This window comes from Notolabrus celidotus, chromosome 7, assembly GCF_009762535.1.
Source record: "Notolabrus celidotus isolate fNotCel1 chromosome 7, fNotCel1.pri, whole genome shotgun sequence".
Taxonomy (NCBI): domain Eukaryota; kingdom Metazoa; phylum Chordata; class Actinopteri; order Labriformes; family Labridae; genus Notolabrus; species Notolabrus celidotus.
Window position 1 is genome coordinate 5,183,187 of NC_048278.1, and position 15,614 is coordinate 5,198,800.

At 42.1% G+C, this 15,614-nt stretch overlaps 1 protein-coding gene across 3 annotated transcripts; it reads right to left on the minus strand.

Moving 5' to 3' along the window:
- Positions 1 to 1,131: 1,131 nt before the first annotated feature.
- Positions 1,132 to 15,397, minus strand: si:dkey-76b14.2 (DENN domain-containing protein 1C). 3 transcript variants are annotated; one of them, XM_034687472.1, is made up of 23 exons: positions 15,224 to 15,378; positions 14,750 to 14,814; positions 13,229 to 13,272; positions 12,866 to 12,915; positions 12,003 to 12,122; positions 11,832 to 11,901; positions 11,677 to 11,757; positions 11,530 to 11,595; positions 10,126 to 10,179; positions 9,839 to 9,949; positions 9,441 to 9,541; positions 8,253 to 8,298; positions 8,029 to 8,127; positions 7,649 to 7,774; positions 5,883 to 5,984; positions 5,635 to 5,725; positions 5,514 to 5,554; positions 5,376 to 5,426; positions 5,228 to 5,275; positions 5,018 to 5,125; positions 4,729 to 4,811; positions 4,420 to 4,633; positions 3,065 to 4,340 (listed from the first exon to the last, which is right to left on the minus strand). In XM_034687472.1, the coding sequence occupies exons 1-23, from the start codon at positions 15,238 to 15,240 to the stop codon at positions 3,477 to 3,479; spliced, it is 2,652 nt and encodes an 883-aa protein (XP_034543363.1). In that variant the 5' UTR covers positions 15,241 to 15,378; the 3' UTR covers positions 3,065 to 3,476. The 3 variants fall into 3 exon arrangements, with proteins under 3 accessions (XP_034543364.1, XP_034543363.1, XP_034543362.1); XM_034687471.1 differs by having other exon boundaries at positions 8,029 to 8,130; XM_034687473.1 differs by lacking the exon at positions 11,530 to 11,595 and having other exon boundaries at positions 1,132 to 4,340; positions 8,029 to 8,130; positions 15,224 to 15,397.
- Positions 15,398 to 15,614: the final 217 nt, after the last annotated feature.

Consider the following 15,614-nt stretch of genomic DNA (forward strand, 5'->3'; position numbering starts at 1 on the left):
GCTGTGTTATAGCTTAAAATCTGGTCCTGACTAGGTTAGGGATGAAGACTATGTTGATATAGTGATAGCTGTCTCGAAGGCCTAGCTTTGTTTCACAGCTTTAAGGTCAACATACCCGGTTTACCCATTAATCCTGCTTCCTGGTTCACGTCTGATAACAAAACCTCTGTCACCTTTATTTGACAGTTTAGAGCAGAAAGAGCAGAAAGGGACACAGTGTAAAGTAGATCTGACACTTAGGCCTCACAGGGCTTAGTAAGTCATTAACAAAATGTTTAATGTTAAGGTCAAATGTTAACGCCACAGGTAGATTACGCAAGATAACCGTGAAATGTCTCACTTAATCTTGAGTGTATTCCAATCTGCAGCATCTAATCATCTGATGATCTATCTGGAGCTTTATATCACTGACCCCTCTAACTCCCCAACCTATCCCCCCTCCCCAGCTGTCCATCAACATGGCCATACAGATGTTAATCCCACATACAGCATCAGTGTTTGTGTCCACCGCGCTGTCCCTGCTCAGCCTGGTTCTGCTGCTGCTGCTGTGTGTGCTCAGAAAGAAGAGACAGATGGAGGGAACGTACAGGCCCAGTGCGGAGGAGAAGAAACAGACTGCAGGAGGTGGTCCGGAGAAACCGGGCCTCCCTCTGCCACTGCCGAAAGAAGAACGCCTCATATAATGGACTTACTCACTTCCCTTCCTGACACTGGGTACACCTGAGGATCAACACCTCTTGCTTTCAACAGTACATGGATGAATCTTCAGACACGCTGCTCACTGTTGGTGACAACAAACACACTGACCGGACTGCCAGCTGTGTCGTCTGTCTCACTGCACGGAAAGAGGACATAAGTTATGGACATTTCTGATGATGACATGAGCTGTATGTTGTGTTTGTACAGAGGTTGGTCTATTTCTATCGTTATGTGTTGTATTTATGCTAAACATGTTTTTTTTTACAAACTCCAATCATGAAGGATTTTGATTAAGACACCAATGACTGTAATGCACTTTATGCCATGAATTGAGTAGCTCAGTATATATGCCACACAAGTAAACAGGAATGTGCACCCATATGCAAATGTGCTGTCCTTTGTTTTGGAGCATGATGGCGATGGAGCAGAATATTCAAAAAGGTTCAGTTTATTTTGGTTTAAGAAATTCAAACTTTACAAAAATGTATGGATCATCCACAAAATGTCAGTTTATTTGGGAGAAGCTGGAGGTGTGCAAATCTCTCTCACACCCCTACACTCAGCAAAGAGACATTAACAAAGGGGAAACAGATATGCAAAATATTTATAATTGTGAAGGAATTAATTTCTCTGTTTCTGCATAGTTGCTTCACATTTAATTTTAATTGTCATTTTATATGAATGACATTTAAATATTTTATAAAATTAAATATCTGCCTGGGCAAAGAGAACTACCAACCGGTTCGTGCCCCAGTGAGGAAGTCCTGAAACAAACAATCCCTGAAAGAGTGATCAAAACAACTCTAAGGTTAAGCACGCAGAGGGACATGTTCCTTCATTATAATAAACACACGCTTTAGTTCCTCTGGTGACGAACCCTTTGTTCCTCCAGCTTCTCTAATGTTTGCTTAAAGCTACATGTTTTTAGCTTTACGAATACGCGGAGCTCTTTGAAATGCTTTGACACATTATTAATGATATTTAAGGATCTGAAGGGCATAGGGCCTTTCTTAAACCATGCACACCGAGTGCTATCCAAAACCTCTCATTGCAGAGAAAGTGGGTGGAGTATAGACCAATGCTCGCTTAGTTACACGGTACTTCCACCAGATCCGGGTCCGGTCTTTCTCCAATCCGCTGAGGTCCGACTCCGTGCTCTCTCGTCCGTCAACACTCACCGGTTGCGTTTTTGGAACACAGCACGGAGCAGGACCGCCAGACAGCTTGAGTCGTGCAACCGAGGTTTTCCTGCAGAAATCACTGAATCAAGGATTCTCTTCCTCCTATCCTCATCCATGTTGTCTTTCTGGTCCTCTGAAAACCTCTGACTTGATGACTCCGGCATCCAGCAAAAATCAAAGTCTTGCGTATCTGATCCATTGTGATCCGACCTGCCGGATCAGAGACGTAGCTGGGACGCAACAGAGCGGATCCAGTGGAAGTTAACACATTGAATAGAATTGAAACCTATCAGATCCGGTGCCGTGACGGATCTGGTGGAATTTGGCCGTTAGCTTACCATACCTAACACAATTTGTTACCTGACTTCCTTACTTTTTATACCCCTGCGTAAGATAATTGATTCTGATTGGTCAGGCTTCCATAAAAGTTTCTAATCACATGTAATAAGAAGCCTGGCATGTTTCACTTCTGCCAGTTGACACTGTGGCACAAAGTTTCGTTTTGTTGTCCCTCTAAATCAGTCGGCTAAACAACATGGAGAGTAATTCATCATAGGTTCTGTCAACAGCGGCAGAGCCGACTACACAGGGACTCAAACCCTGAAGGATGGTGATAGTAGGATGTAAAAGTTATGATATTTGCATCGTTTATGTCTATGGTCAGAAATGTCAACATGAATATTCCTGCATGAGTCCTGTTCACTTTAAGGTGATTTTTATAACAAGCACTCTGACTAATGTTTTAACCATAGACTATAAAATATGGACGTAGTATCCGTGATGCCACCCACCTGTTCCTAAGCGCTGTTTTGAAGCCAATCGTCGGCCGGTGCCATATTGGTAATGCTGAACTCAACCTAACTTATGTCGAGCTAGTGTGAGGTAAAGAGGCGGGGTTTGATCCTCTTCCAAGCAGCAAACTTCGGTCTTAAAATATGAAGCCCATGCGGAAGTGTTATAAACTGCAATTCATAGAGAATCCGCTTGAGGCTGACTGCAGAAACACCGGAAACCACATACACACCCATTCAAGGAAGACGATCTTTGCAGCATTAATAAACATGTTTACAGCCTGGTTAAAAACATCAGCTGTTAACATGTTTATTTCTGCTGTAAAGATCCTCTTCTTTGAATGGGTGTGTATGTGGTGTCCGGTGTTTCTGCAGCCAGACTCAAGTGGACACCCTAGAACTGCACTTCTGCATGGGTTTCATATTTTAAGACCGGAAGTTGCCGCTTGGTTTTAACTTGACTGTTGATTGAAATGTTCAGTTTAATGTTAACTTGTCCCACAAACAGGCTGATAAGAACCTGCTGCTGTGGAAGCATCCCTGACCATCATCTTTGAATAAATGTTTTATGTCAACTTGTTTATTGCTTTAGTCGATAACTGAGGAGAAGAGGAGATGAGTTTTCATCATGCTGTGGAGTGACTTTAAGGAATCTACCTGATGGTTGTACCTCTTGATAACAGGCGCCTCATTCAGCTGAGACTTCAAACATAGTTAAATTCTTTATAAGGGGAAGGTGGTTTGAAAGGTCAGTATACAAAATAAATCAGGAAGGTATTCACACAGCTAACTTGTGTTTGATCCTCTAACCTTCAAACCTCTTCTTCAGCTCAGACACTTTGATCGGCGGCCCCTCCTCCTCTTCCTCGTGCCCCTCTGAGCCGTTTTTCTCTGAGTCACATGGCCGATTAGTTTGTGCGTTGTCCTTGCCCTGAAACCTGTTCCATACTCTCCCAGGTTCGTTCAGATCTTTGGACTTCATCAGCGGCCTCGGACTCTGCCCCTGAGACTGGAAGCGTGCTACAGCTGAAAGCACTTTGGGAGGAGAGGAGGTCTGTCTTATCTCCTGCTCCTCTTTCTGAACCGCTTCTTCTCTGTTGTCCTGAGCTACTGGAGGTTCAGGGTCAGGGTGATGAGGATTCAGAGTTGTTAGCTTGTTTTCCTGGTTCTCTTTCTCCTCCTCTTCTCTTGTTGCATCTTTCTGCATTTCATCTGTTCCTTTTTCCGTCACCTCGTCCTCAGCCGACTCTTCAGTCTGATTTTGCTCATCCTCTTTCAGCTCTTCTGCCTCTTGATTCTCTGTTGTTTCTTTCATTGCATCCTCACCCAAACTCTCTCTCTTATCTTGACAAGCTGTCTTCCTCTCTTCCTCTGACTCCCCCCCCTTGAAGTCATTTCTGTCTTCTGTTTCTTCTTCTTGATTCCCGTTTATTGCTGCATTTACTTCTTCCTGTTCTCGTCCACTGTCTTGCTCTCTTATTTCACACGCTGCAAGTAGACTCTCTGTCTCTTCTTCTTCTGGCATGCCGGTATCCAGGCTCTGCCAATCAGAGTCTTCCATTAGATCGGACGGTTCCTCTGCAACTTCCTGGTTCCAGCTGTGCAGGCTTCCGCTGCCGCTGGCAGACAAAAACAGACTCTCCTGGCTGGGGTTGCCAGGAAAACCAACCTTGAGGACAACAACAGTAATTTTAAGACCATGAAACACTTCGCCTGTGTGTGTGAATGTTAATACTTCATTGTCTTACCTTCGTGATGTAGTCATTGCTGTCAGATCCAAACAGATCCAGGCTGCGTGTGCCGTACAGCAGGCCACGCTCAGGGAAGCTTCGGGAGCTGAGCGTGTCAAAGATCTCCCCCAGCAGATCCATCTCCTCCGCATCACACAGCAAGGAATCTTGCCCCTCGTCTTCATCCTCCTGGAGCTCCGAGTCCGGTTCAAGCAAAGGCTCAGACACAGCTCTGAGGAGCAGAGATTTAAAACAGAATCACACAAGAGGAAACACAACATGCTGCGTGTATTTATCTTTTTTCCTGTCTGTCCATTTTTCTCTCACCCGTCCCATGTTTCTCCAGAGTCCCTCGAGTTCCCCTCATCTCTAGGAGCCCTGTGTTTGTGGACAGGTCGACGAGGACGTGACTGACATGAGGCAACATGGAGCAACATAACAAAGCAGGGGCAACACAACACATCCCAACAGAAGTGACACATGTCGGGATGGACGACAGAATAGCAAAGACACGGAGGGAAAAGGTGCAGGCAGAGTAAGAGGTGTTGAGGATTTGTGAGGATGGTGTTAATTCATCTTTTCATTTAGAAAAGAGATGAGGTAATGTTGATCTCACCATCCCAAAGTGTTGTGTGATCGGCAGGCGGTTCTGCAAACAGTCTGATTGGGCACGACGGTGTGTCACTGATCCTCCTCTCTGAAGGGAGTGTTCGTCACTGTGGGTCTACAGACACAGACACAAACGGCACACGTTTTATATTTCAGTAAAACTTAAGTAACATTTGTATCAATAGAAACTCACACAGACATAAACACTGACACGCACCTTATGCATCAACAGGTTTTTCAAACCAGACTTGGTGAGACCTTTGGGCTGGGAGAAATTAATACGATTCATGAGAGGAATGTTTTGGTATTACAGACTTGACTCACTTTCCTCCCACAGAAAAAGAAAGTCTTGGCTGTGTCCTCACCCTTAAGTTTGCTTTGGACCTCATGTTCAGGATGAGCGCTCCTCCACCCTTCTGTCGAAAGCACAAAAACATCTGTGGTGTATTTTTTTGAACAAGGTGAAATCAAACTTGAAGGGTAGTTCAACGAAATAAGCTTACCTTTAAATTGCCGACCAAATGCTGATAAGATTTTCCTCTCCCTATAAACAAACAGAGACTCAAAGTAAGAAGTTCAATTGAAGGAAAGTACTAAAGATGTGACAATCACACATCTACACACCTGCAGTTGTTTCACACTTTAAGATCTCCTCCTCAAAGAGATCATCTGGTTCCTTCCCTTTGTTCAGAATATCCAAGCGGCTATCAATAAACTGACAAAACAAAGAAAGGAAATCTCTCATTGTGTTCACTAACTTTGTAACAGCCTTTTCTTCTTTCTTTTTTTTTTTGCATTACAGTGACTTTATTCTCCTCTCAAGTGTGAGAAATACAGAACATGTCCAGCAGGGGGCAGTGAGTGATCTATACCTGTTTGAAGAACTGGAGATGAACAGCACTCAGCAGGAACTGCCTCATGCTGGATGACTTGTGATCTAGAAACAGCTCCTCGCTGAAATACATTTCATCCTCCTGCAAAGAGAGTCAGAAAAGATACAGATAAATCCACTCTCTTTATCTCTTTTCATCAAAGAAACAAAAGTACAGGTGCAGCTCAATAAGTTAGCATATCATGAAGAAGATCAAGATTTTATGACAGGTTTTTAAGAAAAGGAAAAATGTGAAATGTTTCAGACTCAACATGTACACTTAAATATTTTAAGCTGTCAATCATTTCATTTTGAAAAGAATGACTCAAAAAATGTAGAAATCAGGTAGGTAGGTAGGTAGGTAGGTAGGAAGGTAGGTAGGTAGGTAGGTAGGTAGCTGGACGAGAAAGTCGAAAGGTAGGTAGGAAGGAAAGTAGGAAGTAGGTAAGCAGATAGGCCTGGGTCGAGGCCCGGATCGTAGGAAGGTAGGCTAGTAGGAAGGTAGGGTTAGTAGGTAGGTAGGTAGGTAGGTAGGTAGGTAGGTAGGTAGGTAGGTCGGTCGGTCGGTCGGTCGGTCGGTCGGTCGGTCGGTCGGTCGGTCGGTCGGTAGGTAGGTAGCTTGGTAGGTAGCTTGGTAAGTAGGTAGGTAGGTAGGTAGCTTGGTACGTAGGTAGGTAGGTAGGTAGGTCAGTAGGTAGGTAGGTAGGTCGGTAGGTAGGTAGGTAGGAAGCTTGGTAGGTAGGTAGGTAGGTAGGTAGGTCGGTAGGTAGGTAGGTAGGAAGCTTGGTAGGTAGGTAGGTAGGAAGCTTGGTAGGTAGGTAGATAGGTAGGTAGGTAGGTAGGTAGGTAGCTTGGTAGGTAGGTAGATAGGTAGATAGGTAGGTAGGTAGGTAGGTAGGTACGTAGCTTGGTAGGTAGGTAGATAGGAAGCTTGGTAGGTAGATAGATAGGTAGGTAGGTAGGTAGGTAGCTTGGTAGGTAGGTAGATAGGTAGGTAGGTAGGTAGGTAGGTAGGTAGGTAGCTTGGTAGGTAGGTAGCTTGGTAGGTAGGTAGGTAAGTATCTTAACATATCAAAATATTTAATTTAGAGTTTGAGTAAAGTACTATTCAAACATTCTAAATACCCTGAATCTCCTGGTCTAGTTCTGAAAATTAAACCACAGTCATGGGGAAGACTGCTGACAGTCGTTAAGTACATGATCATCGACACCCTCCACAAGAAGGGAAAACCACAGAAGCTCATATCTAAACAGACTGACTGTTCACAGAGTGCTGCATTAAGGCATACTAATGGAAGGTTGACTGGAAGGGAACTTGTGGTGGGTTAAGTTGCACAAACAACTCGGATGACCGCAGCCTCAAAAGGATTGCTGAGAAAAGTGGATTTATGAACTGAGAAGAGTTTCACCAGGAGTGGACGGAGGCTGAGCATGTCGGAGCTTCAAGAGTCACCACCAAGTGGCAACCTCCGGTCTGATAATACGAAGCCCATGCAGAAGTGTTATAAACTGCAATTCATCGAGTATCTGCTTGAGGCTGGCTGCAGAAACACCGGAAACCACATACACACCAATTCAAAAAAGGGAAACATTATACGGTAAAGGGCTTTAAGTCATACTTGAACTCAAGGACTAGAGCTTCCATGGGTGCACAAATTAATCACTGAAACAAACCAGATAAACCTCTGATTATCTGCTCCACTTTCAGTTCCTGAGACTTTTCCTCAGGTGTTACATTTTACAGTGTTTCTTGAATAAGTGATGTACCTGGTTAGCCTGCAGCGCGTCCCTGTAGCCACCGAACAGCTGAGCCTGAGCTTTGAGGAAGGCCCTCGAGACACCACAGCCAGGACTCACTGCTGCACGCTTCAAAGACACCTTTAAGGCAGACATCTGGAAACATATTTGGGTAGACGGCAGATACAAGTTAAAAAACAGATTTTTTTGTATGTTTAATTTTTTAGATTCATATGTACTGAAATCAGATATTAGAGGAAATGTTTGAAAAACTAGGGCAAAAAGACTGTGCATGAGTCTAAAAGATCCGTCTAAGTCATGTTTGTGTGAGATTTATGTGTGACTTGAGACCGAGTCCCCATGTATACGCACTGAAACAAACACAGACCTACACACAGACTATTAATTACCACTTCTGAAGGTATCTTTTTCAAGTCATCAAAGGGGGTTTCCAGAGTGTTTGTGTCCACATTTAGAATAACAACTTCCTCCAACCCACGGCCTCTCACCTTCTAGCAGACACACAGAGTTTCAGCTTAACATAATGTAAGATTAAAAAATAAAAATACAAACAGTTCAAAGTTTGGAAGAACAGAATAAGTATAAGTTCTTCAGCAATTAACAAACTGCTTACCTCAGAAAGACTAGTGTGGACCCCTATTAGATAAGGCATGGGTGCACTGTAAAAAAAAGAAACAAGGAATGTACATTAATACACTAAAAGAGGAAAGGCAGGAAGGTAGATAGATAGGTAGCTGGACGAGAAAGTTGAAAGGTAGGTAGTAAGGAAAGTAGGAAGTAGGTGAGCAGATAGGCCTGGGTCGTAGGAAGGTAGGTTAGCAGGAATGGACAAGAATGAAGTGTGGTAGGTGGGAAGATAAGTTGGTTCATAAGAAGGTAAACAGACAGGTCAATAGTTGGTATATGGGGAAAAGAATGGAGGTATATACATATATATATACATATATATAAATATAAAAGGTAGGTAGGTAGGTAGGTAGGTGTGTTTGTAGGTTGATAGGTGTGTTTGTTGGTAGGTAGGTAGGTAGGGAGGGAGGTAGGTGTGTTTGTAGGTAGGTAGGGAGGTAGGTAGGTAGGTATATGGTAGCTAGCTTACTAGGTGGGTAGGTAGGTAGGTAGGTTGGTAGGTTTGTTTGTAGGTAGGTAGGTAGGTAGGTAGGTATATACATATATATATACATATATATATATATAAATGGTAGGTAGGTAGGTAAGTAGGTAGGTAGGTGTGTTTGTAGGTAGGTAGGTAGGTAGGTAGGTAAGTAGGTAGGTAGGTGTGTTTGTAGGTAGGTAGGTATATACATATATAGACATATATATATATATCAATGGTAGGTAGGTAGGTAAGTAGGTAGGTAGGTGTGTTTGTAGGTAGGTAGGTAGGTAGGTAGGTAAGTAGGTAGGTAGGTGGGTAGTTAGGGAGGGAGGTAGGTAGGTATATGGTAGCTAGCTTACTAGGTGGATAGGTGGATAGGTAGGTAGGTCGGTTTGTTTGTTTGTTTGTAGGTAGGTAGGTAGGGAGGTAGGTGTGTTTGTAGGTAGGTAGGGAGGTAGGTAGGTAGGTATATGGTAGCTAGCTTACAAGGTAGGTAGGTAGGTTGGTAGGTTTGTTTGTTTGTAGGTAGGTAGGCAGGCAGGCCGGCATGTGGTAGCTAGCCTGCTAGCTAGGGAGGTAGGTTGCTAGCTTTGTAGGTAGGTAGGTAGTTAGGTAGGTAGGTACTTTAGTTTTTTGGGGTGGTAGTAAGAATGTAAGTAGGTAGGCTATCTAGGTAAGGTGATAAGGAAGTAGGTAATAACTCACCAGCAGTAGTCCAGTAGATGGGGGGGTAGAACAGGAATGAAGATGTGTTGCCAGTACATGGGGTATAACGCAGCGTTGAGAGCATGTACACAAGACGTCAGCTACACAAACACAGAATGGAGAAAGGCTGTTTCAGACTTAACACAAGGGACACACACGTCTGCAGTGTGGTCCACCGAACAGTGGTCATGGTGTTACTTAGACAGCGCAGTGAGACTAATTGTATCTGCACTGGGCTTTGTGGTTTCTCTCTACACATTAGTTTGGTGAAAGTTGATCAGTAGGAGCTTCTGTTTCCATATTGCTACAGATAAGGGTATGTTTTCAGAGATCAACATGCTACAGTACCAAGCAGTACAAACAGAAGGGGAAACTGAAGATCAAATTAAGTGTTTTACAGTGCTGAGTTTGCTGGCGAAGATGAGTATGCGTCTCTCAAACAGCATGCTGGCATAGAGCTGGAGCAGGTTCCCCACATCTACAGCTACTATCAGCTCAGTCAGGTTCCTCTGCAAACACACACACACACACACACACACACACACACACACACACACACACACACACACACACACACACACACACACACACACACACACACACACATATGCATGTATCACTCTGAATAGGCAATAAGAGTGTTCAAATCCCTATGTGTGCAGCATTGCAGATAGTTTATGCTCACATTTTCAGGGATGGAAGGGAGACTTCTTGGGTCTGGAGCGATGAAGTAAGGAACCTGATCAAAACAAACCAAATGCAACATTACAGGAAACACTCTGGGTATCTAATTGAGATATTTTGATATCTACATCTGACATGCACAGGGGGATCAGATGTTAGATTTTCATTCCAAAATTATTTTTCGGGACTCTGCAAGCCCTTGTAGCTGCAGCAATCAATAATCCTTGGGATTTTTAATCAAACCATGCCCATATAGGTTCAGTATGCTCATTAACACTTGCTGATTGTATTTTCATTCAGTGATAACCTTTGTAGAGGATTTCATGGTTAAAGTGACAGAGTCCCCTTTGCAGCCTATGGCAGCCTAATAGGGCCGTTGTTGAATCAGACAACCAATGAAATTAAAAGAAAACAAACTTTAATTCTGTTTCCCCTGATACATTTTTTCTTTTGCATGAAAACTCACAAATTCCTTGGAACTTGGCATCAAAGTTCAAAAGTAGTATGGGTGGTCGAGCCTTCATTTATCAGGCCCCTCACCTTTGGAATCATCTACCAGTCAGGGTCTGGGAGGCAGACACCCTCTCTACTTTTAAGAGTAGGCTTCAAACTTTCCTTTTTGATAAAGCTTATAGTTAGAGCTGGATCAGGCTTGGAGCAGCAACTGGTGCACTGACACACTGGGATCTCACTCCCCCCACAGCTCATTTGTCTCGTAGGTACCTCTGAGTCGCTGCCGTAGACGGCCTGCTGCTACAGACGTGCCAGACTCTAGTGGCGATGGCTACTGCTATCCGTCTCACCACTATAATCTCTCTATCTCTTATTCTCCTCTATCCCTCTTTCCAACCCAACTCAGTCTCAGCAGATGTCTAACATGAGTCTGGTCCTGCTGGAGGTTTCTGTCTGTTAAAAGAAAGTTTCTCCTTGCCACTGTGACTTGCTAAATGCTATAAATAGATTAAATACTATTGCTATTTCAAATAAAGATTGATTGATTAATTGATTGATTGATTGATTGATTGATTGATTGATTGATTGATTGATTGATTGATTGATTGATTGATTGATTAAGCTCTCTTCTATTTTGGAATGAAACTCTTCAAATGCAAACTTTCAAACAATAAAACTACCAGCAGATTAGAGCCACATTTAAGACAAAATATGTGTTATGGGGACAGAGCTTTAATGGATTATTTATGTGTTAAGGAGTTGACAGCTTTATGTTAGTGCAAATCAAATCAAACATTGCTTTAAATATTTAATTAGAGGGTTGCGTGACAAGGTTTTAGTCTGAACACACTCAGGTTTGGCTGCAAGCAGCAACAGCAATGTTTTCCAACAGGAGTTAGTCTGTATCAGCTCAGCCGTTAATCCAGACTACATGACCTCCTGCAGGACTCACCCCCTCTTGTCCCTCTGCATGTCCAACAGGATGGGACACCTCTGTGCTGACCATAAGCTGCGCTCCCTCAGAGAAAAACACAACACACTAACCAAAAACAAGCCACAGAGTCAACACTTTGCTCCCATCAGATCATTGGAGACTTACCATCTGCAGAGTAACGGATCCAGCTGCCAGCGGTATGGGCTGCTTGTAGAGGGCAGTCAGGAGTTCTTTCATCTCATTGGTCTGTTGAGAAGACAAATATCACAATACAAACAGTACACATCAAGCAGAAAGATTACACACTGATGCAAACTCACCTGTCCTTTAGAGAGGTAATCAGCCAAGTTGTTGAGGAGTTTGTAAAAGACTTCAAACCAGGGAAGATAACTGTAATCAAATACCATCATGGTGTTCAGGTATAGTACACGTTTGCATGGATATAACCTTTTAATACACTCACACATTCACACACGCTCTAACAAACGTACCTGAGTATACAAAGGCAGGTTTGTGTGCTGTTTGTGAGACGACAGAAGCCAAATCGTTGGCATCCTTCCAGGTCAGTCAAAACGAAAGTAAAGTGCTGCACGGCTACTCCATCCCTCACTCTGCACAGATCAGTGTGTAGAAAAACAGACTGTTACACTCAATGATTCAGGAAAGAGTTAATGTGCCTGCTGAACCCAAGCAGATGAGACACTGTCTAACCCACAAAGCAAATCCAAGGAGCGCTTATCTACCCTGATCTGTTGCCAAAGAGCAACCTCCGGGCTTAAAATATGAAGCCCATGCAGAATTGCTAGAAACTGCAGTTCATCAAGAGTCCACTAGGGGCTGGCTGCAGAAACACAGGAAACCACATACACACCCATTCAAAGAAGATGATCTTTGCAGCAATAATAAACATGTTTACAACCTGGTTCAAAAGCAGTTTATGTCTGAAAAGCTCATTTAATTTCTCTATTGGAAGAATTTCAGTATTTATTTATTTTTGAAGATATGAAACTTACCAGTTTTGCCCAAATAAGTACATGACTGGCATGAGTCTGGTCCTGCTGGAGGTTTCTGCCTGTTAAAGGAAGTTTGTCCTTGCCACTGTTGCTTGCTAAATGCTGCAAAGTGCTCTGCTCATGATGGATTAAGATGAGATCAGACTGAGTCCTGTCTGTAAGATGGGACTGGATCTTATCCTGTCTTGATGTTTGGTCTTTGTTAATAATAGAACACAGAGTACGGTCTAGACCTGCTCTGTCTGGAAAGAGCCTTCAGATAACGTTGGATGGGATTTGGTGCTACACAATTAAAGATTGATTAAAGGTAAAGATTGGTTCCCCCCCGAGTCTGTACTCACCTTTGTATGTCGTACGGGAAGCAGAACCTGGGTAATGTTTGGTAAGACTCCTGGATTTAGACAGAAATGTGTTAGTGCAATACAAGAGAAGAAAACAATCACAGAACAATTACCAAAGTCTACATTGAAATCTTTTCATGTCTTTGTTCAAATAGCAACATTTTGCAAATTAGCAATTTATCACACAACTTTGGAAGTATACAAAGAAGCAATGATGAACGTGATGTTATTCACGTTACCTATCAGTGATCCTAATGTTGTGGCAATGTCAGTGTACATTTCTGTTATATCTATTGCATTTATCACAGTCATTCTGTCATCACAATGACAAATATATACTCCAGTTGCAGGTAATATGAGTACCTCATCACTGAAGTCCTCTGGAAACTGAAACAGCACACCAGGATCTATAACAGTAAACAAAATGTTTGGACATCATCACTTTATACTCCAACCAAACTCTTTATGCATCCCACACTGCTGCTACAGGAAACCTCAAGTGTTTTTGGCAACAATGAGTGAAATAAAAAGAAGATACTGTGTAGAGCATAAATATTTTAAAAATAAACTCAAGACCTACCTAAGTACCTAAGCGAGTGTTTAAACATGTATGTCCTTGCTGCCTGAGGTCCCTCTTGGAACTTCCTAGAGTGAAGTTAAAAACCAGAGGTGACCAGGCCTTTGCAGTCAGGGCCCCGTCACTCTGGAATGACCTGCCGGAGGAGATCAGGCAAGCCACATCCTTCTCCTCTTTAAATCTCTTTTAAAAACACACTTTTTAAAATGTGCTTTTACTTCTTAACTCATCACTGACTTTTTAAATTCTGCATGGTTTTTATTATTGTCTTTTACTTAACTCATTCTAGTTCTCCTAACCATTGTCATGTGCTTTTGTGAGCTATGTTTTGCACTCTGAAAAGCACTTTGTAAACCTGTTTTTAAAAGGTGCTATATAAATAAATCTACTATTATTATTAGCTTTTAACTGAGTTTTATTCTTATTACAGTTTTATATCACCTTACTTTATTAATTAATTAATTAATTATGTAGTTCAAATTTTAGTCACTTTTTATTTATTTTATTTTATGTGTTTATTTATTTTAAGTATAGCATCTTATTTTCTATAATGGTTTAATATTTTAGTTTTATTATCTTATTAATGTATTTTATTTTGGTGAGTTTAATTTCCTGTGTTTAGATTTAACATCTTATTTTACCTCCAGTGTTTCCTCATTAAGATATCACGAGAGGGTTTCCTCAAGTGGGTTTGGAGTCTGGGCTGGGGTTGGGATTAGGATCGGGGGTCTTTTTATTTTAATTTGTTCTATTTTAAGTTTTTTTTTTTTATGTACAGCACTTTGTGTTATAATGGCATTGTTTGAAAAACGCTTTATAAATAAAGTCTGATTAATTAATTGATTGATTGATATTTAGAAACAATTGATTAATAAAGGGTACATTTAATCAAAGTTAAAGAAAGTGCTTCGGATCACTCTGCTGCTCAGTCTATTAGATTTCCATAACATGCTCCCATCTGCTTTAAAGTGAGGCTGCACAAGCTGTGTGGTTTGTCTGGTCACATGACAGGAAGTGTGAACAACTCTCAGCCAAGCAGGAACATCTTCACTTATTATTACCTCATATCACTTCATACATATACATCCATTACTAAGTGAGTGTTTGTTAGTTTCTGTTGCTTGTTTACAGTCTGATAAGTTTGTGTGTGTTACAGAGGAAAATGAGAAAAGCAGAAAAGAGTGGCAGGAAGAATTTGAGGAACAATTTTATTCAACTTCTCTCTTGCTGGCAATTTTGAATGCTTCTATTCAGAGAACACATGGTCAACTGTGCAGCTGAGCTGGGAGAGAGGACTGAGGGCTCACCTTTGTCTCTGGCTACGGGGCAAGTGGCTTCAAAGAACCAGTGGAAGGTTTGCTCAGGGTTTTGTCTGACAGGAAAAAGAGTCAAATGTGAGATAATACTTACATTGCGTTAGGAAACAAAACATTAAAACTCAGATTCTCAGGGTGTCTGACTCACATTCATCATAATACTAAAATCAAGATTTCAAATATGTAGAAAAAGAAGATGCTCCAAGTAAGAAAAGAACCGATGCTTTTAAAAGAACATAATTCAAGTTCAGAGGATATTTCATTAAGATATTCACTAATTCATTTTAGTTTAGTCTGTAAACAGAAAAAGTCTATCATGAAGTGAAGGAACAGATACAGGGCAATAGAAATGCTGCAGGAAACTTCCTGTGCAGTTGTGAGAGGAAGTAATAAAAACCACAAGAACAAAGTGACGGGCAGAGTGATGAAGTCTGAATACTAGAAAAAAAAACATGTTCAGCTTACTTCAGTCTGGAGCCCATGCTGTCTGGATGTGTGTATGTCCATGTGTTTGTCCAGGAGGGAAGAGGTCTTCAGTGGGTCTGCTGTCACAAAGTCATTCCTCTGTTCGAGCTGTGATGTAAAGGAAGGCCGACGACAGCAGCAGCAGCCGCAGTCTGCACAATCAGCGGTGGAGTGACAGAACACTTCCTGATCTCTCACTATATGCAATCTGTCAGCGTGTGTGTGTACACACGTATGACGTGTAACCAAAGACTACCTCTCCAACCTCTCAGCCTTCATTATCACTTCTCTTCAGTTTCACATCTCTTTCTTTGTGATGCTTTACTAAGACTGAAACCTTCTCAGGGTAATCAGAGAAAGAGCAGCTGCAGCCTCCAGGCCAAAAGGCAGC